The following is a 20,580-nucleotide window of genomic DNA, read 5'->3' as shown; positions in this document are numbered from 1 at the left end:
ATGATCTCTTATTTGAACCCCATACCGTCGCTACCAAACCCTCTGGGACCTCACAAGGTTGGTACTTCTGAATGGGAAATTCCAGTTTCAGAGATCACTTCATCATCACAATCACCCGATCCAATCATCTCAACAATTAAATTCCGCCTCTACTACCCAACTCCACCCACAGAGACCTCAGGCTCAATAAAATGGCTACCTCCACCACAAAATCAATGGATTGAGGCATACTCATCCTTTCTGGGTGCTGGTGCTCGCCTGTCATCCTTCATCTCAGCACTGCCATCTCTCATCAAGTACACAACCATTCCTGCCGTTCCAGACTCTCCACTTCTTCCCCGGACAGTCTCCTCCAAGTATCCCCTACTGGTATTCTCACACGGTTTGGGAGGAAACTTCAATACGTACAGTTCAGTTTGCACTGCGTTGGCAAGTTTCGGTATCGTCTGTGCCGCCCCTGAACATCGAGATGGCAGTGCACCAATCTCCCTCATCCGATCCTCACCCACCCAGCAGACGGTATCGATTCCCTATCAAAAGCATGCCCATTCTCCAACTCCTGAGGTTATTAATGCTCGAAATGCTCAACTTCGGATCCGTTTGTGGGAACTTGACCAACTGTCCACTGTCCTGATCGGCCTCAACAGAGGAGAAACGTTCACAAATTATGCCGCGTCCAAGAATCAACGGGAATCAGTACCTGCCCTGTCAAACGTCCTCGATCTCCGACCAGGCCACATCACCTGGGCGGGCCATTCTTTCGGTGCAGCAACAACAGTGCAGTTTGTCAAGTCGATCTACTACCGTCAACACCTACCTTCGCTGAAGGGAACTCAGTACGAGAACGACCAAGATTGGAAGCCTCTGTATACTCCAGCAGAGAATGGCGAGCTCGTGAAACAAATCACACCTGAATCTCCTGTTGCCTTGCTCGATCTCTGGACAATGCCGTTGAGAGGAGATACCACAGAATGGCTCTGGCAAAAGCCTCTGCCATGCTATGACCGCCAGTCCTCGTCTGGGACAGACAACACAAACGCCGTCGCGATAATGTCTGCCGAGTTCCACAGATGGGCCGAACTCTTGAACCGCACCAAGGCAGCCCTATCGCCTCGACCCGCCGAGGCGATCAAAGAGCTGGAGCGGAGGAGATCCGAGTCTTCTTCGACATCGTCGCAAGACTCATCCACGAGCTCCAAATCAGCAGCAGACATCAAAGCACCCATCCCCTTCCCCGACGAAGCCACACCACCATCATCAACCGTCTCCTCCAACGAACCCAGCCGAACATCCACTCCCATCCCAACCTCCACATCATCCTCACCACCAGCTCCACCATCCTGCACTCCCAAGCAAAACTCACCATCCCTCTATCTAATCCCTCACTCGGCACACCTCTCGCAATCAGACTTCGGCCTCCTCTTCCCAAACCTGACGCGATATCTGATGAAGGCACAAGACCCGCAGAAGACCATCGAGCTGAACGTACGAGCCATCCTGGCCGTCATGCGCGGCAGAGGTCTCGAGATCGAACATTTTCAACCAAAGACTTCTCCTGCCAAGTCAAAGCAACAGCAACAGCAACAGCAACCTCAGCAGACTGAGAAAGCCGAGAATCTCCTCGACGCGATTCTCAGCCAGGAGGGCATTGAGGATCGCTTCGTGAAGTTGTCGCTCAATTAGTAGAGCGAGCACAAGGGGCTCGGGGCCTTGTTTTGCTTTTTCTCTTTCGCATTATAGTCGCTTCTCCTTACCTGCTTTCACATTTTAGGCTTGGCTGGTTCGAGCAGGCTGCTGAAGAGAGGTCCGATGCGGCCTTGAATACCCATTCAGTACTTTTGACGGACTTTTCATACAAGTCAATTCTTATGATTACATATATTACTACATATTTGTATAAATCTAAAATAGGACCGAGGATCCGCTCTTAAAGGCAGCGAATGTTCCGAGGTGGGGTTTGTTTGGAGGGGAACCTGAACTGGGTTTGCAATAATGGAACCTTTTTTCACCCCTCCAACTTGGGGATTGAATGGCATTCCGGATAAATCATCCGTTTCCGGTAGGAGTGGAAAGATAGAACAAGACGATTCTGCACTTGCAGCTCTTTGGGTTGAATATTCTCGCTATGCTATTGGAATCTGTAGTCTAGAGTGCCGGAAAGAAGAAAAGGAAAGCAGTACTTTGCATGAGGGCTTTTAGCTCCATGTTCGAGGTTTCTCTGAGCACCCCAATCGATGGAGAGCCAGATCGCTTTCCTTCAAACCCCCTTCCGTTTTCGTATTCTCGTCATAATTCGAGGTTGAGATGGGAGATTGAGACCATGCAGCCTTGTGTGAAAAACAGTCAAGCTGTAACGTTGTCTCTGGTCTCCCCCGAATCTCCTGATCTCACCACGTTGAATCTCACCACAGGTTTGGGAAGTTCTAATCATCATCGACCTTCTTTATGTCGTCTCGCTAAACCCATCCAATGTTTGCTGATGATAGAATCCTGATTCACCACACGGCTGGTCGATGCAAGTGGGAAATTAGAAAGGTGGCCCGCTTACAAATCGGGGTCCTCCTCGTCGGGCAGAGGCATGGCTGCGGCTTCGGTCATTTCCTTGTGGTATTGATCAAGCAATTGCTGGTTGACTGTGACCTCTGGAGGGGCAAGCGCGGGAGCGGCGACAAAGTCAAGCTGGGGGTTGCCGACCAATTTGCGAGCTAACCAGAGGAAAGGCTTCTCGAAGTTGTAGTTGGACTTTGCGCTGATATCGTAGTATTGGAGATTCTTCTTGCGGTGGAAGGTGATGGTCTTTGCCTTGACTTTTCGCTCCTTGACATCGACTTTATTTCCGCAAAGAACAATTGGGACATTCTCACAGACACGGACCAAGTCACCTGGTGGGAGAAAATTAGCTGGGGATACTAGGAGACTCAAGAGGCTGGGAATTCTTACGATGCCAGTTGGGAACGTTCTTGTAGGTAATTCTGGAAGTAACATCGAACATGATGATACCGCATTGGCCATTGATGTAGTATCCGTCTCTTAGACCGCCGAATTTCTCTTGACCAGCGGTGTCCCAGACATCGAATTGGATTTGACCGAGGTTCTGCAATCTTGATGAGTGACGACAGAGGCGATTGTAGACACGGTACTTACAGTCGAGAAGCCCAACGGGTGAACCTCGACACCAAGAGTGGCGATGTATTTCTTTTCGAACTCACCCGTTAGATGGCGCTTGACGAAGGTTGTCTGTTGAGAGAGAGGGGTCAGTGAGTGTAACTACAAGCAGATGGATCTGCGCCTGAATGTCATCAGCGAGAGGCCTACCTTTCCAGTACCACCGTCACCAACAAGGACGAGCTTGAAGGTTGGTGGGCCTTGTGCAGCTTCCGCCATGATGAATTGATGTGGTTTGGAGATAAGATATCGGGATGGAGGGTTTCAGGAAGGGCGGATGGTCCTTTCAGCACAGGCAGTTCGATGATGGGGTTGAACGGTCGTGCAAGATACACAGAAAAGAAGGAAGAAGAGGTTGGTGAGTGGTATTGGGCAGGATGAAGATATGATGAGGGTAGGCGCAGATTTGTTTTCAGAAAGCGCCGCAATGCCAAGACACCAAATCCAAGTTGCTGGGGTCGGCAGCTGCCATCACCAGTGACTGCCTGTTGGAAGAGGTACGGCATTGGTACTACGTTCACCTCTCAGTTTACTACCGTAACGAAGTACCTTGCAAGTACCCACTAAGTTTTCGCAGTTCGACGTCACTGCCTACGGATTTGACTTTGGAGTCAGTTCCTTCCTTCTCACCCACGCTGGCCAATACAATGTCGCCTTAAGAAATCTTCCAGGGTTCTCTTCACAGTGGAAATTCATCTGTATTTGACTGTATGTAGTTCTACAAGTGATTGTGAAAGGTTCGCGACGTCGCGCAGTCAACATTGTTGTACAATCGTTCATCTTCTTGCCGATGGTTGCCTGTTGGAGATAACCGTCTGCGTGCACTTGCAGTGTGACTCTTTCTCCTTAACCTCATCGACATCGCGCTCGAGTGATATCTCGGATCTTCGGCCCAGGAGTACCCCAGTGCAGTACGAGCTTGTTGCAACCCATTTCGGCATTGAGCATGCATCAAAGTCTGCAATCCTGATGTAGAGACTGTGAATTTCTGGTCGATTCATTGGCATGCTCCTGTCTCGATCAAACCTCCTCCATGTGTCATTGCCATGGCTGACTGACTGGTTTTTCGCATGCCTTGGTCTCTTTTCTCCCTCCAACGGGGCTCAATTCTGTTCAGATGGGTACAATGTGACACCCCAGTGACCCTCGGCCACCCCAATTCTGTCGTGGTGTTAACTTCAGATCCAGCTCTTGGCCGTCTGTCGCACCTCCACGGGAAACCACAACCTGTATTGGTCGACCCAGATTTTGGCCAACAACCTCACCAACCTTGCGCAGTCTTTCATGGTTCGACCATACGACGCTGCCAAATCGTCGGATCAGATCACCTGCCTTCAGACCGGCCTCATGCGCTGGACTGCTAGGCTCGACGCTGTTGACTTTGGCAAAGGGAGTTTCTGGAGTGGGTAGCTGCTGTTGGGGCGCAGGTGTGGGAGTGGGATTTGATTGTGGTTGTAGGAGAGATTGCTTGTATTCATCTGAAGCCTGGTATTTAGCATGATGTTCATGAAGGCCTTTCTCAATTCTGTCCATAAGATCTTTCCAGTCATTCCGCAGACTGATGATCCTGGCTCGTGTCACCCGGACTTGGGCCACATCGATGTCAGATCGAGGGAAACCATCAAAGGTAGTAAGAGTGGTCTGCATCGTCACGCCATGGCTATCCAGGACCGCACCCAATGCCTTTAGCTCGGCTTCCAGGTTGTCCTTTCGAACGATGAGTTGCTGGAGTGTCAATCCCTCAAAGGACTGGGCTTGATTGACGGAGGTTGGACCACTGGGGACATGAATCTCTGCTAAATTAGAATCCATTGGAAGTCCCATGGTCATTGACCATGAAAACGTAGATAGGATTGCGTCTTGACTTGGCTACTACACGCAGTTTGTACTCTCAGAATTTAGGAATCACCCGTTGACGACGACTTTGGCGCAGCCTGAGCGGGCAATAATGACTAAGCCAAAGAGGCTACTGCGGGGATTCTATTGCCAAGCCGAGCTAACCATAACGATCATCTTGAGTTTGCCAGTACTAGGTCTGGCATTTGGAAGCAATCCTTGGACTTGCATTTCGAGTACTCCCACCACTTCGATAATAGAGCAACCTTTACTCCGGTGCTTATTTAAGAGGCAGCTGCGGTCTTGATAGCCTCAAACCGCCGCTGAAACCACGCAACGGCCTGTTTCTCTGCCTCCTCCGCCTGCTTGGTCTCCTTCGCATCAGGCTCCGTTCGACTAGCACGAACCGCAAAGCCATGTTGCGCTCCTGGATAGATGACAACTTCCGAGTCAACGTTTTCCTTACGCGCCAGTATTTCCTGCAACTGGCGGACCTGCTGCATATTCATCACCGCATCGTCGTCGCCTATTGCATATGACAGATTCATGGTGATTGCCTCCATGTCCCCCGGAACAGTGACGCTGCTGGCATGGGCGGCAAAGAATGCATCTGCCAAAGGCCGACCGTCTTTCGTCTTCGCATCGGGTCGATCGTGGTTCAGGATGAATGGATACAGCCCACCCCAGCAGAAGCCTGCAATCCCGACTGGGAGTGTGGTACTCTTGTCCTCACGCAGGGCCCGGAGGAAGGATGTCACTCTCGGCCAGCATACTCCGAACCTGTTCCTGATCAAATGCGGGACGAAATCGATGACAACTTTGATGAAATAGTAGCTACAGATTTGTGAGTATGTTCCCAGGTTCACGACAGGAGTTTGTTTCTTTGCACCTACGGAGTCGAGAGCCAGGATGTTTTCTTATCCCACAGGTAAGCCATATTGATCATCGTGCTGACCTGAGCCGCCTTTCCTGGAGGGTCAGAAGGTTAGCCGTAAAGCACCGTCATCAAAATCACTAAAGCCCCGAAAAGTGGTGCTCGAGTCAAACGTGAGGAATAGTTAGTGAACCCACCATCCATAAAGTCTGGAAGGTACACTCGATACTGTCCCATCGAAGCATAATGATCAGCCAAGATCTGATTGTTGACGAATTCTTGCCCAAAGGCATCAGGGATGATCACAATGATCCCCTTCGGCGCTTTCCCGTCCGGAGGATTTGCGATGTACGTCGATCGACCATATACATCCTCAATGCGTCCCAGTGGTGTTCCAGGGTTTATATGGCCAGAGAAACACTGTGGACAGGACATTGTTACTTTCGCGAGGGTCGAGAGATACGCTTGGGGTGAGGATCTAGATGAGCAGGAGGTGGTAGATGCAGGTCGGAAACGGATTGAGATCAAGGACAGGCGAGATCGAGGATCAAAAGGCCCTTTTAGCAGAGTTCAGACCCTGAGCACAAATGCACATGTCTTGCATGTCTGTTATACTCCGTGCCGCTGGTGGAGTGTGAGCACTGCCAATGAAACGTTGGTTGAGATCGACCGCGGCTAAGCTAAACCTCTTTCGGTCCCAATGCATCTATTTGAGTGTCTTTCAAGACCAAGCGAAGATCGAGACGCGTATAATCGTGGCAATCACACGAATTAGGCTTTTCGATATCGTTGAGTAGCTGACCTGAGTTCTTTCGATAGTTCTGGCGATGATTCATCACTCGGTGTCCTGTATGATCATTGGGTGACTGCCCGGAGCAAATTGGGGCGTTGATAAGAAGCATTGCGGGTGGCTCGAATACGAAGCTTGACCATGCTTGGATGTCATAAAATGATACTCCAGTGGGAGGGGAAGTGTAATTTCAGAACGCCGACAAGTCAAAGCCAATTCGAGGATCCTTGATGGGAGGACTAGGCACCGAACCAGGTCTGTTGGCCTCAAATAAGCAATACTCTTGCACCGAGACTGTCCATAGCCTCTCTCCACCCGATTCTCAAACTTCTGTGCTTATGTTGCAGCCTCCAACATTCCTCCATCACCATCAGACCTTTCCATGACATGCCAGGAGGTTCCGACTGTTGCATAGTTCGACTGACTATCCGACGAAACCTTCCGTGGTGCTCGCCTGTTGACATGCACCCTGCAATCGTATAGGGCCAACAAACTCGGATGACAAGACGTGTAGGCAATTTCTCCAGTTTTTGGAGACAGGATTCAACGAGAGCATGAACCAAACCTGATTGTGTTCCTTTTGTTTCCAAGATTGCGACTTGCAGAAGGATCTGCGCAGCGCAGGCCCAGATGCTACTTACAAGTCTAATATCCTCGTCAAGATTGGAAACAGCTGGCCCATTGAACTGATCCCTTTCCTTTTCGAGTTTCTCTAGGCCAGATTTCAGTTCTTCTGCTAGCTGGAGTCCTCGTTGCGTCACGTCCACCATGGGATGGATTGTAGTGCCCTGGGTACATTGCGTCGACTTCGCTGGTTCCAGTCTCGCAATTGCCACAATCATCGCCATTATCCATCCTTGACACCCCATGGCACGCTGTGTCTCGATCACACCGTTTTTAAGAAGAGAAAGATAGTCGAAAGCGCAGGGAGAATAAGCGGTGACCCCAAAGGTAGATATAGCGATGACATCAATCCATACGAAGTTCATAATGCAGAACTCCATGGACCGTTTCTGCTGATCGTCGATTGACGATGATGACAGGAGAGAGCCTATGGGAGAATCATTCAGTTTGGTCGAACTATCCACTTTCGATAGCGATCTCAATTCAATGTCGTTCAATAGCAGTCTTGCAGCCTGGTAGTGGATCTCCCAGTACCCCTGAAGCATGCTGAATATTTCGAGATTGATCAGGTTGAGAACGACATCAAGGAGTGATAGCCCCAGGCAGATCAGTTCTTCCAGAGATTGGTTTTCCTCGGTCACGAATTTGTGGATTCTGGGGTGCAACTGCGCAATAGCTCGATTTTGCAATCTCCTGACCTGGGGACAGATCCCAATACTATCGGTCTTCGGTGGTTCAGTCAATGAGTGATCAAAACAAGCACTGACGCTCAAGGCAATATTGTATAGAGCTTCGTCACCGACCAGGCGAGCGAGAAGCCAGCTTCGATCTTTGTTTGATGGGAGTTGGTAAAAGCCATGTGTGATTGGATGAATGACTTCCAAGAACATCGTAAGTAGTCGTGTGTTTTGTCGATGAGAACATGAGCTTCCTGGCACTAGATTGTTGATAGCACTGTCCCACCAGATACTCTCTGGATAAAGCTGCCATATGTTCGGGGTGACCACAGTCCTTGAACATGATATCGTAACTGTACTAGTGGTGGTCTCTGTAAGTTTTGCCGTTGCCTGGGCAAGGTGATTCCCACCAAAGTCACTCCCTTGGGCGTCTCTGAGAAGAGCGGTAGCAGGAAGAACATTGCCTTTCTTCAACCCAAATTTCCTCCGTATTTTATACCGAGTCGCAGCAAGATTTCGGAGAGCTTTAGCCTCGGCAGAATCCTTCACCTCTTCCCAGCTCGCTTTGGTGGTAAACCAGGCTGGTAGAGGTGCATTGTAGCCAAAACAAGTCACTTCAATTGAATGGCATGTCTGACATGCTGGTCGCTGCTCATCACATTTCTTCTTTCTTATTCGGCATGTGAGGCATCCTGTTCGGCTTCGTGAACCAACCGACATTGCCTTTCTCAACAGGGTCTGTTATTTAGCCGTTGGAGAGTACGGAAAAAGGATGCGGGATAGTGCCGTCAAGACTTCAACCACATCATGTAGAACATCCCTCGGAAAGAGTTTCATATCCAAGGCATGACTGTTTTGCTGTTGCCCTTGAGGATGCGTGCGTAGTCGCTGTGCGCCTGGCCATCTGAGTTCTGTGGCTGTTGCCAGGGATCAGTATTAGTTGAGCAAGTGTACCACCCCGTTAACGATCCAAAGCACAGTGAATTCCAGCCGCTGAAGTGTCTGATCCAAAACACCGTGTATAAAGTTAGGTCATGGACCGACATACGAACGATTGATGAAACAGAAGGTGGTGATGACGTTGCGCTTAGGCACTCGTAGAGAAGGAAAGAGCCCGAAGGGGGCCCGAGGCTAGGTGCCATTAGTGTTGGCGGGTTATCCGCCAAGACTTTCACGCGTTTCACGACAATAACAGCCTCTCCTATTGTCTAGAGTGACACTCTTTTATTAGCATTTCTCATAGTAAAATTGGTATCATTAGAAATGGGAAGAAAACGTTGTCGTGCTGAGGCTATATCATTGCCAGAGAGTAATTTGGCGTCACGGAAAAGGCGGTCAATTATTGACACTCCACTCAAAAATCGCATTATTAACGAGGTCGAAGTTCTACAAGGTCAGGTTACTCAACGCGCTATTTTCCAACGCCACGGAGTGTCACAACGCTCAGGAGAGAGGATCCTGGCTAGTAATGATGCCCGATCAGCCTCAGGGCATCAAAACCAACCAAAACGCCTCCTAACGGAACGAGATCTCGCTGCCATTGAGACCTATAAAAATACCTCCTTTTTCCTCGGTACTCAGACACATTTTACGATCGCAAATTAGTTAGGAATACGCCATGCCTCTAAGCGTACAATACAACGAAGAATGGCTGAATACGGAGTATTTACATATACTGCCGCTCAACGAAAGGCTCTCACGCCTGAGCGAGCTCGAATGCGCCTCGAGGAGCTTCAAAGTCAACATTACTATATTCAAAAGGCCTATTGGCGTCGACTGGCATCCTCTGATGAAGCTCACTGGGGCTTAGGACCTGCTAAAAGAGCTAGGCTACATCGCAGGAAAGGAAACAAGGCACGTTTTCACCCAAATAAAATGCAAAATCGCAGGAAACGATGTACTCAGCAAATCCACGTTTTTGGCGCAGTTTGGCATTCTGATAATCTTGATAAACCTGGTAAATCTCGCCTTGTTTTCTATACTGGATCAGGTAAAAGGGGTGCTATAATACAGCCAGATTATAAAAGGATCCTCAGGGAGTGTATTGCCGTAGATATGCCAACAGGACCTTCAGGAAAAGTCCTTCTAGAGGACAATCATCATGCTCATAGGCATAAACCAAAGTCACCAATACGCCAGGTAAAGGAGCAATTAGGTATTCGCTGACAGGCGAATATACCTACTAGTCATGATCTCAGTATTATCGAGAAGATATAGAGGACAATGAAACAACGGATAAAGGTCCGTGGTCCACCTAAAGGACTCGATGAATTAAGGCAATAGATACAGCAGGAATGGGATACAATTGATCAAGATATGATTAATAGATATATTGACGATATGCCAGATAGAGTCCTAGATATCATTGCGCGAGAAGGAGCTCTCCTTACATACTAAATTATATACAAAATAGACTAGGTTTGGCTAAATGGTAGTAATTTTACTATGGGGGTGAGGAGGAGGCATAACCCGCCAACACTAATGGCACCGAGCCTCGGCCCTTGAGTGCCCCTTTAGGCTTTAAAGGCGGCAAGGCCTGCCAACTTCGGCCGAGTCCGTAATGCAATGCCAAGAACCAACGGAAGGACATCAACACAAGTTTCAAGCCTCCCCATAAATCTGACCTCCTGTTACCCGTCCCACCTCTATGATATATCACATCTTTCACGCTGCTACCTTTATTTCGCCGTGTAAATAATTGCAGAGGTCGTGATCCAAATCACGTCATGCAGATCACAATATCAAGCAGGTCCGAAAGATGCCGGACATCCTTCGAAGACAGGGAGATTTTGTTCCTCCTTGACTCGCGGCGTAGTAGGCTTCAACGCCCATGTTTCACAGGACAATCTCATTACATGCTGCGTCCTCATGTCAGTCGGCACCTGAGTTGATTGCTTTATTCCCAAGCCGGTCGGAAGTCAACAAAGTTGAACTTGTTGACCTCTTCACTCAACAGGTCGCAAAAACGCCATGATCGTAACTGCTGCCCATTCTCGTGGTAAACACCGGCCTTGCTCTTTCCCAACCACAACAACACCTGCAGCTGGACTTCCTTTTCCTGAAGTTGATTGACTGCTAACATCTAGCTGCTCATCTTTCGCTTTTTTCTTCATTGTTGCAATGCTCTATTGCTCAGCTTTTGGAACTCCTTCAGACTTGGTCTCTTGGTCCTCTCCATGGGAATTTTGACCGTTGGCTTTCCTCTTTTATACATTGTTACACCTTCATCTCTCAAGCCTTTTCATTCCTGTTTATTGTTAAACCATGACTGCTCATATCTTGTGTCCTTCTTTCGCAGGTCCGATCATGAGACACCTCGACACAACACCGCAGTACCTCAATGCCTCCAATTTAGCTTGTGCTAACCGCCCAAATAATTCGTCCTTGATTGCCAATCTTTTCCCTCTCCATCAAGATGATCAGACTTCCACTGCATCGGCATTCTCTGTTGCATCAGCACCGCCCATGGTTGCAAATGAAAATGTCGACCCAATCGAGGTGGAAGTTGAAGCATTATCAACACCGTCTAGAGCGAGGCCCGTCTCAAAAGATGTCACCGTTTTGAAATACCCAAGCCAGACCAAAAGATCCATGAGCTGCAGTCAGAACGAGAGGAAAGTGAATCCCCAAAACAGCCCTCGTACTGCTCTAAAGGCAATTCATGTTCGACAGCCTCTGGCAGAACTGGGTGAACAGAAACGGAAGCCACAACCCCTGCACAGACGTATCAGGCCAATGTTCGGAATGAATTTACCTGCAGCCCTGTCCTCGAACGCAGACCTGCACGTCGGCACCTATGCTCAAGAAGCAAAGTCGACAGATGCCAGTATCGATGGCCATGACGTATCTCAATCCTTACAGTCTCCTCATGGCACAAGTCAGCCAACAACTTCAGTCAACACCGAGGCAGACACACATGCAAATTTAGAATGTACACCCAAGTTGCACCACAGAAAGCGGCTTTCAACAGCATCTTCGGGCTTTGTGCACACCATCAAAACGGCAAGTCTCAGCAATGCCAGCTTCAGTCTCGCGCCCTTGTCCACGAGGATCGGTCGGTCTACTGACAGCTATCTTGCTCCTGGATCTCATCACCGCCCATCTATAGACAGCGATAGACCTGCGACGAACTCGTCAATGGACGATGCTGCTTTTCGCAGAGGTTTGAGGCGACGCCAGATTATCGGAGAGCTGGTCCGGACAGAAGAGAGCTACGTCGCTGACTTAAAATCACTTATTTACGTTTACTCCACACTTCTGGCAACATCAATGAGCTTCCCAAGCGAACTTCGAACTACAGTCCAACGAAATTTCCATGAACTGCTTCACATTCACGAAAGGCTACTTGACCGTCTTCATCAGGTGGGATATGAAGCAGCGGTCAGAAAATGGGCCGACACAAGTTCGCCACTTCGTCTTGGGTCTGCACGTCAGCATAGGCGCTGGCTAAGCTTGGAGACTAATTTGGTGAGCAAGTTTGGCCATGCTCAACGACATCGACAGAACTCAGTAGACTCTGGGGAAATGATTCACGGTCGAGCGGAACTGGGATGTTCTGAACCACGAGACGTTTCCGACATTGCAATCCTGTTCAAAGAATTTTTGAACGACTTCTCTGCGTATGAAGAATATTGCGCGAATCATAGCATTGTGGCACACGAACTTCAGAAGCAGGTAACCACATTGTGGTCGACCTACGAATCTGGCATGGAGTCCCTCGCAAAATCTCTCGTTGCAATTGATCATCGAAAGCGCGATGAGCGCAGAGGTGGAACGGTGGGCGACCTTCTCATCAAGCCAATACAACGTTTGACCAAGTATCCTTTGCTTTTCGAGGATTTACTCCGACAGACGCCAGTCTCGGATTGCCCATCCACTCACGTCGAGGTTGAAGCAACAATCCAATGTTTGAGAGAGTTGGTTCGCGCTGTCAATGGAGCGACGAATAATAGCGAAGCTCGCGCTCAAGTTCTGCGTCGCCAGGCATTGCAATCAAGGCTCAACTACGAAAGAGTGACGCTCCAATCAGACAACTATCGGCTCTTGGGCGATGTTCACCTATGTGGTGTTCTGTATGTAACATGGCAAACCAAAAGAAGGATTGATGGCGCTTACGCGGTATGTGTGCTGTTCGACTTCAGCTTGTTGATCGCGCTGCCAGCAGGAACAACACCTCGACTGGACCTTGTTGCATTTTTGCACCTTTCCGACCTCAAGATTGAATCGGCCAGCGATGGCCAGGGTCTTCAGTGCCATTCAACACTTCATACGTGGAAAATATGTGCCCGAGTCGGTGGTAATCTAAGTGAACTCATCTTGAGCGCCTGCTCCTCAAACGAGGAAGCCGTGTGGAAGGACGGTCTACGCGGAAGATATGCTCCAAAGAACAGAGTGGAAGACGTTTCGACGCAGATTCCCAGCAGTGTCAGTTTGGATCTGAGATCAGTTGGAGCAGTTTATGGTCCACAGAGTACAACTTTGGATCGGAACCCTTCACGATCAGCGACAGTGGGAAACCGAGCCAACGTCTATCAGGTTATCATCCGAAACACGCACAATCCTCAGGACCTTCACGAGTATCGTCAGACGACTTCGTCATCGATCAACAGATCACAGTCTCACATGACGTCAAACCGTATCGTTATCTTGTCGCCAAAAAGATCTGAACGAGCGAGATTGGAGTCAAGTTTGGCAGACATATGGACAAAGGACAAACTGCCTTTTCCGGGAATGATTGGCTCGCGAGGCGGTCAGATCATTCGAGCTTCTGCCGGCTCTTTAGCACGAAAGCTAAGTTTGGCATCAATTCATGCTCCTTTCTCACGGCGCACAGGGAGCATTTCTGTAGCCTCGAGAAAATCCTATGATACCATGACTGATGGGAGTCGAAGTAAAAGGAAGGTATCACCTCCAGTCTTTGAAGTTCGCAAAGAAAGTTTCGAAGAATTGACGTCTGGACCTGCCAGGAAGAAGTCTCACGAAGTGCCAGAAATTGATACAATGGATAATCTCGTCAGTCGCATGATTGGAAACAGTGGAAGCAAGAAATCGGGCTTCTCACAAGGTATTGGGGACTTGACACCATCACACACAAGCAACAATGTTCTACCAGAAGATCCCGCCGATATAGTCTGTTCCGAAGAAAAGGAAAAGAGTGAGAAGGACGAAGTGATTGAGCAGAGCTTTGGAGGCAAAAGGAAACGATGGAGCAATCCAATTGGAATACTGAAGGGGTTATCCAGCGAAGGACTTCGCCACATGTTGTATTCAAGCAAGTAATAGTTGTTAAAATTAGACAGCACAGATGTCAAACTAGTTGCATCTTGATGGTAGGACAGTAAATTAATCGAGCCATCGAATCAACCCTTCATGCCTTGCGAAAAGCCAAAGACGTTGTGTCCTGGTGAGGCTTCGGATTGATTTTCAACTTTGCCTGTGTGCGATTATTATCAACATGTATCACACAGACTCTAAACTTGACGACCATGTGTTCAGCTTGAGGTTTCTTTGGCGATGAAGAACTTGATACAAAGCGCATGTAGGTACTCGTACTCGGTACGGATTGTCGAGTGTGAAATTACTCATATGCCGCCCGCTTATCAACAATGTGTCTCCGTCCAGTGGACTGCCCCGGTGCATATCGCACGCGTACTTTGTACGAGGCACCTCCTCCGTACCTGCAGTAGCCCGGTTAACTAACCAAGCTTAGCTCAAACTTAGCGGGCGGCAAGCTTTCTGTCCAGGCGGGTCGTGGCGTTGCTCGGGCTCGGGCTTTTTGCTTGTTGTGTTTGATCTCTTCTTTCTTCCATTTCTTGGGGATAGTAAGAGTACTCGGTACACGGGTCCTCGTTGTACGTACGGAGAATGTTTGTACTACGCTGCGCTACCTAATTAGCTTGAGCTATGAGTACTCGGCGATCTAGTCCTTGGCGAGGACCGGAGACAAGTGGTTTGATTCTCTCGTTCAATCTCGAGGATGCCACTTTTAATTCGGCCCATGCGGGTGGTCTGCAGTAGTGGTGGGGCTCCGACATCTGGGCTGAGACAAGCATTGTCACGGAAAAAGCTCAGAGGCGTTTTTGTTAACCTTGATCTTGATCGGGGGACGCGAATCTTGATTTTGCTTTGCCTTTACCTTTGCTTTTTGGAGCGAGTGACATGTTCTGTTCAATGGGTTTGTGACTCTTGACACTCTGAGTGCTCTGGTGGTTCTCATTATTATTGGCATAAGTGATGTTTTATCTCCTAGGTTGACTTTCAATGCTGTCATCAAAGTAGTGGGAGATGGGTGTTTGTTAGGACAGAAGGAACTTCTCAAGCGGTTTCTAGTCTCTTGCATATAATAATCGCGAGTGCTAGGGTCACAAAGAGCCGTTCGTTCAGTTCTCAGAAGATATGTACAGATTGCAAGATATTAAGTAGTGTGTTTCTCAGAAACTAGATTGAACTATACGTATTCTTGATTGTTCTGGCGTCTGCTTAGATTTCTCTCGTGCCTCGAAAACGTTCAAAGACATGGATGGCTCGATGGTCCCCCCCCTTGATTTCTGACTCCTGTGACCATTCTGTGCGAGGAGAAATGAACCCAATATTCGGAGACAGTCAAGCATCCACTGTCAAGGAATCGTCTTTGACTTAAAAAGCTCCCAAGGGGAGGCTTTACAGAACCAAAGCCAAACCAGCCATCGCCACGGCACCGACACCAGCCATCTTGCCGTTGACGTTGGCAGCACCAGTGAAGGTGGAAGCGGGAGGCTTGGAGACGGTCGAAGAAGTTGCTGGCTTAGCGGTTGTAGCAGGGGCAGTGGTTGCTGGGGCGGGGATCATGCTGGTCCAGCCGGAGGCGATCGAGTATGAGACCGTGGTTGGGATGCCCCAGGTCGAGCTGCCGCTGCTGTAGGTCGCGGTGTAGCTGGTGTAGGAAGTCCAGTTCTCTAGGCCGGTCCACGCGCTGGTCGAGGCCGGTGCGACGGGGATGGTTGGGTTGGCTGTTGCCTCTGTCACCGATGTCCATGTGCTGTGTCCATCGCTGTATGTGAACGTGAAGTCCCAGGCGGGCTCGGCGACGGCCATGGCCGCGGCGGCGAAGAGTGGGATGGCAAAGAATGATTTCATTTTTGCTGGGTTTGTGTTTGGTGGGGTTTGGGAGGTGTTTTTGTTGGAAGCGAGTGAATTGCAAGTTGGTTGGTAGAGAGAGAGATATCTACTATCTATGCAGGTTGAACGAGTGTATGTGTGAAGTGAGCGAAAATGTGTGTTCACGAGAGAGACAACACAAGCCGATATATACTTCAAATGAGAGAGTGTCTGTGCTGTTTGAGGAAAACAAGCAACGTCGGTGCGTTTGTCAATAATACAAGCGTTGAGAGGGGAAAAGGCCAAGTGCGAAGTATCCCAACTGGGCAACACGAGTTGCTATATACGATCACATCGTGCTTGAGATTCGAAGAGAACAAAGGGGAAAGCTAGCTTGTCGCTCGACTGCCATGGTGTGGGTAAGGACGTGTCAAGCTAGGACAGCCTTGCGCAATTTGTTATCGTGGATTGGTTGTGGTGGAGAGGATCGACCAGGGTATGAAATTGGCATCGGTTGCAAGCGACTCCGTTTGCCCCCAACAACCCACTTAATTGGATTGGTGCTGTCGAAGCAATGCGTTCAAGCTTTCCAGTGCTTGGGATCCTGGATATCGGGCACGGCACAGGTACGGATCAGCCAGAATTGAAACATCAATGGCGTCTGGACCGTTGGGTCATGGGTTCATTCGAACGATGCCAACTCTATCAATTCATTGTCGCACTCCCGTGCAACAATGGAGGCGACGCATTGAAATTGAACCACTCGGTGTCTTGATGTGACCGATTGGGCTTGAGGGATCCTTCCTGATTGATGCATCTCGTTCAAGCAAAGCAGAAATGGTCAAGGCGACCTGAAGGATACAGGTAACCTGCTCAATAGCATTGAACTGTGTTTAGTGGTCGGTGAGTGACCAGTTCCTGGACTAGATGATGTAATTTATCGGAGGCACATTTAAAATTGAACGTTGGTGTTCAAACGATCCGAAACACGAGATCTGGAGTTCAAAGGTCTCCCAGTCCACCAGGTGCCCAGTCCCAGTCTGCCCAAGGGGATTTGCCTAAACTTGGCGAGACAAGCACTCTGCTAAGACAAAGAACGATCTGCTATCCAGCACGTGGTGTTCAAAGAGGATGGTACTCGTACAGATAGATATATTGATATGGTATAGTACAACGGATGAGTGTTTCGTTGAGGCTCTACACTCCGCGCGTGGAGTAGTCAGTGTTGCTTAGCAGAACCCTTCTAATAATGCATCAGTATGAGCTATTGTATATTAAGAAAGCTACACCAAGTAGTTTTGGGAGTGTGAGAAGCATACTGGAACGTGCCAGTGGGACATGAAGGACGTCAAAGGGCGAAATATTGTCGTTGAGCAGCGTCCCAGAGCCCGAGTCTTGCTGCTGAAATCACAGTACACCGTTGTTGCTAGCAGAACTCAGCCCGGCATCGTGTCGCAAGTATTGACCGCACCACGGCTTGCGACCATGCAGTTTTCATGCCAACACACCGGTCGAGCTGTTCTCGTGCCACTGGAAGCGGGCTTCACGGTTCTCTGCGAGTATATGCACTTTCCGCAATCGAACCGGGCGGACCTTACAGTAGAACTGGGAGGCACGTGGTCCCATCGAAATCGAGCTTTAATTGTTTGTGTCAATGGTTCGATTCTTGTTCGTTCCCCGCGAATATGGCGTTCACGGGCCTTCATTGCGTAAGCCATGGTCCTTGCTCTCCGAAATCAATGTCTGCCGTAGCTCATTGCCAGCACGGCCATGGCCACCGGTTACCCAGTACCAGAGAAGTTGTCAGGTCGACGAAAGCCACGGGCAACTAACTTTTCGGGGGGCTCACGGTTGCCTCAGCGGGAGGGCACTGGGAGGCAGAGCCTAGTGTTGTGGGCATTTCACCTTCGCTTGACGATTCTGTGCTCGGAGTTTCCAGTGGTATGTGCCTGTTGCAGCATGTGCGACGAGTTCCATACAATGGTACTCCGTGTGTCCCAACAAAGACTTTCCTCTCCTGCTGGCCGGCAGGTTTGATTTGGTTGAAGGCTGATCAAAGGTATGTCGGAGTGTGGCGCGCTCACTGGTATGCTGAAGAGTGACCAAACCCGTCATGATATGTCTATTTCATGCACGCGTACTACCGCGTGTCGCGATTTCGTGAGAGGTGCAAGACTTCAATGGGAGTTGAGCATTGCGATTGACGACACGCGGTACGGGTAGACGAAGGCTCCCACGACCTGGGGAGTCAGGGTTCGCATTCTGATATCATGTCGCGGTGAGGATTGGGTTGAGAATACATGGTCGTTCGGGCAGACGGCCTAGAAAGAGACATAACCTGTGAGAACTGTGAGAACTGATACTGAGGAGATGATAAATGCAGGTGTGGCACATTCACGTTCTTTTATTACAAGTGGCACACAACCGCAGCTTCTGCTGTGGACGACCTCGTGGAGCGCATCCATGGCTGGTCAAAATCCTTCAGGAAGCAAGCTGCAGCGACCCGCTCTCGAAGTGGTGAAAGCGTGTGACTAACGCGCCATGGATGTGGCGAGTACTCGTATGCACAACATTTCGGCATGGGCTTTCGCTAGTGATTTGGGGGCGAGAGGAAGTGCCTGGAGAGCTTGCCGTCCTAGCCTAATTACTACTTAGTTCAGGCACCCGCCACGAACTTCAGTCAACGACGAGCATCAACTCGCGATAACATGAATGCAACAAGAACAACGTGAGAAGACAAAAATTGTTTTCGGATTCCCAAAAATGTGGGTAAAGTATCTACAATAAATTGGTGTTGCAACTAGGGTAGACGGAAGATCTTGCCTCTCGTCCCTGATGCCCCAAGAGAGTCATTTGACGCGTATCCAACGATCCAGCATTGTTCCAGATTCATTTCACCCGTCAACCCTGATATATAAAAGTTTCATTTGACCAGTAATGCTGGTTTATACTTTGCCCGGTCTGGCACCTCCTCTCTTGGGAACGGTCCAAGGTTCTGCACATACGGTCTGCGAGACCAAGTCAGCCAAGGCCAGTGAGTAACTAGAGCAGAACGACTTACCTCGCCTTCCGAGTACGCCCAAAAGTAAACAATAACTCCAATAAGGTAATACAAAGCAGCGTTCGTCCCTTGGTATATGATGGCAGCGGCGAGTGCTGCCACCGGATATATCACCAATCTCGCTTCCATACTCCGGTGCATGCCAGGAAGCATCGAGACGATAGGCTTCACAGGCCATTCCCAGGCGAAAGCGATTATCCCAAATACCACATTGAGTATTTGCAGGGCGGGAAATGGTTTGACAGCTTGGTCGAGGTTCTTGGTGAGGAAGTCCCATAACACCTTGGGCCAGAAAAAGCCATGTACGCCTGCCGCGACTTGATATGCGGCGGCAGTGAGGACGATGAGGCGAGCCCAGTGGTTCTTGATGAGTTTGCCCATGGTGATGATAGTGTTGAGAAGAAGTTGAATAGACGAAAAAAGGTTGAATTGCTAGGATAAGAACAGAAAGCCGAGAAGAGAATGAAAGTGGTCTTGGTTGAAGAACTGAAAAGAATGGGAGCGCACAAGTGAATGACGTCCGGCGCCTGGCTCTCAGCGAAGTTGGATGAGGGCTTCTGGCGGTATAAGAGGCAGTTGTCGACCAGGTGGACCAGGGATGACCGATGACCGTTTCTGTCGATGGAGACACAGATGATCTCGGTGATGGGGTGGCCCGGGCAGCAGAGGTTTCAAAATCGGGCAGTGGTGTGGTGTCGTGGCAGTAGCAGTCGCAGAAGGGCCTTAGAGTGCGTGAGGATGCTTGTTCTGCGACTCCCTGAGGTCTGAGCGCAGTGAGCGGCGATAGTCGTTATGGGCACCCAAGTATTGGCGCGTATGAGGCTGTTGCAAGTGTCGTCTCGTCCTGTGACCGATGGTGTTTCGAAGTGGAGTTGGGACTGGCGTACCACGTCAAAGGGTTGGACCACCGAGAATTACTGCTGGAACGTATTTTCGACGGTCGTGACGATGTTACTTTGGACTTGGAATGGAGATGATGAATGTAGGAATTGTCGAAATGTCAAAATGTCAAAATGTAGCTCATGGTGGGATTATCATTCCTGAGCTCTGGCACGGTGAACCTACATCGGTACATGGAAACATCGGGTTCACGAGCCAATGCATGGATTGCCCACACCCCACTGCATCCAGAAATCAATAGTTGCAATCTACAGTCGCCAGATCTCGAGGTTCGGGCCATGGCGAGCACGGGTTTACGGTGAAGAATCACGAAGTCGCCATGAGGTTGGACGAGATAGAGAGGTGATTGGGCCTGGCGAGAGGAGAGAAAGGCTCAGAAAGGTACAATAAGCGCCTGAAAATAGAAGCAGGCCAGGTCACCTGCATTAGATCCTTGGAAATCGATGAATTGTCTGGCTGTGCTGGCCTCTGGGTGGTTGAGGAGCAGCTCTGGAATATAGGAGTGATGGCGAATCGAAGGGCAGACAACAGGTGACAGATGAAGTAGCGCAACCCGGCTACATGGCTCTTTCCCCAA

General features: G+C 49.5%; 7 protein-coding genes across 7 annotated transcripts; 2 read left to right on the top strand and 5 right to left on the bottom strand.

The window, feature by feature from the left end:
* LTR84_006494 (uncharacterized protein) lies at positions 1-1,683 on the top strand (the record flags this gene model as incomplete). Its single annotated transcript, XM_064850055.1, has 1 exon — positions 1-1,683. The coding sequence occupies one exon, from the start codon at positions 1-3 to the stop codon at positions 1,681-1,683; it is 1,683 nt and encodes a 560-aa protein (XP_064703356.1).
* An 861-nt stretch (positions 1,684-2,544) lies between these two features.
* GSP1 (GTP-binding nuclear protein gsp1/Ran) lies at positions 2,545-3,384 on the bottom strand (the record flags this gene model as incomplete). The annotated part of the gene is made up of 4 exons (XM_064850054.1): positions 2,545-2,882; positions 2,941-3,094; positions 3,145-3,237; positions 3,316-3,384. 4 exons carry the CDS (start codon positions 3,382-3,384, stop codon positions 2,545-2,547), a joined length of 654 nt encoding a protein of 217 aa, XP_064703355.1.
* An 894-nt stretch (positions 3,385-4,278) lies between these two features.
* LTR84_006492 (uncharacterized protein) lies at positions 4,279-4,989 on the bottom strand (the record flags this gene model as incomplete). The annotated part of the gene is made up of 1 exon (XM_064850053.1): positions 4,279-4,989. One exon carries the CDS (start codon positions 4,987-4,989, stop codon positions 4,279-4,281), a length of 711 nt encoding a protein of 236 aa, XP_064703354.1.
* A 296-nt stretch (positions 4,990-5,285) lies between these two features.
* LTR84_006491 (uncharacterized protein) lies at positions 5,286-8,686 on the bottom strand (the record flags this gene model as incomplete). Its single annotated transcript, XM_064850052.1, has 3 exons — positions 5,286-5,890; positions 6,073-6,295; positions 7,307-8,686. 3 exons carry the CDS (start codon positions 8,684-8,686, stop codon positions 5,286-5,288), a joined length of 2,208 nt encoding a protein of 735 aa, XP_064703353.1.
* A 2,544-nt stretch (positions 8,687-11,230) lies between these two features.
* On the top strand, positions 11,231-14,245 carry LTR84_006490 (uncharacterized protein; the record flags this gene model as incomplete). The annotated part of the gene is made up of 1 exon (XM_064850051.1): positions 11,231-14,245. One exon carries the CDS (start codon positions 11,231-11,233, stop codon positions 14,243-14,245), a length of 3,015 nt encoding a protein of 1,004 aa, XP_064703352.1.
* A 1,380-nt stretch (positions 14,246-15,625) lies between these two features.
* LTR84_006489 (uncharacterized protein) lies at positions 15,626-16,081 on the bottom strand (the record flags this gene model as incomplete). The annotated part of the gene is made up of 1 exon (XM_064850050.1): positions 15,626-16,081. One exon carries the CDS (start codon positions 16,079-16,081, stop codon positions 15,626-15,628), a length of 456 nt encoding a protein of 151 aa, XP_064703351.1.
* Positions 16,082-18,987: 2,906 nt separating this feature from the next.
* LTR84_006488 (uncharacterized protein) lies at positions 18,988-19,484 on the bottom strand (the record flags this gene model as incomplete). The annotated part of the gene is made up of 2 exons (XM_064850049.1): positions 18,988-19,050; positions 19,104-19,484. The coding sequence occupies 2 exons, from the start codon at positions 19,482-19,484 to the stop codon at positions 18,988-18,990; spliced, it is 444 nt and encodes a 147-aa protein (XP_064703350.1).
* Positions 19,485-20,580: the final 1,096 nt, after the last annotated feature.

The sequence above is a fragment of the Exophiala bonariae genome (assembly GCF_035927105.1).
Source record: "Exophiala bonariae strain CCFEE 5792 chromosome Unknown scaffold_24, whole genome shotgun sequence".
NCBI lineage: Eukaryota > Fungi > Ascomycota > Eurotiomycetes > Chaetothyriales > Herpotrichiellaceae > Exophiala > Exophiala bonariae.
This window is presented reverse-complemented; position numbering and strand designations above follow the sequence as displayed.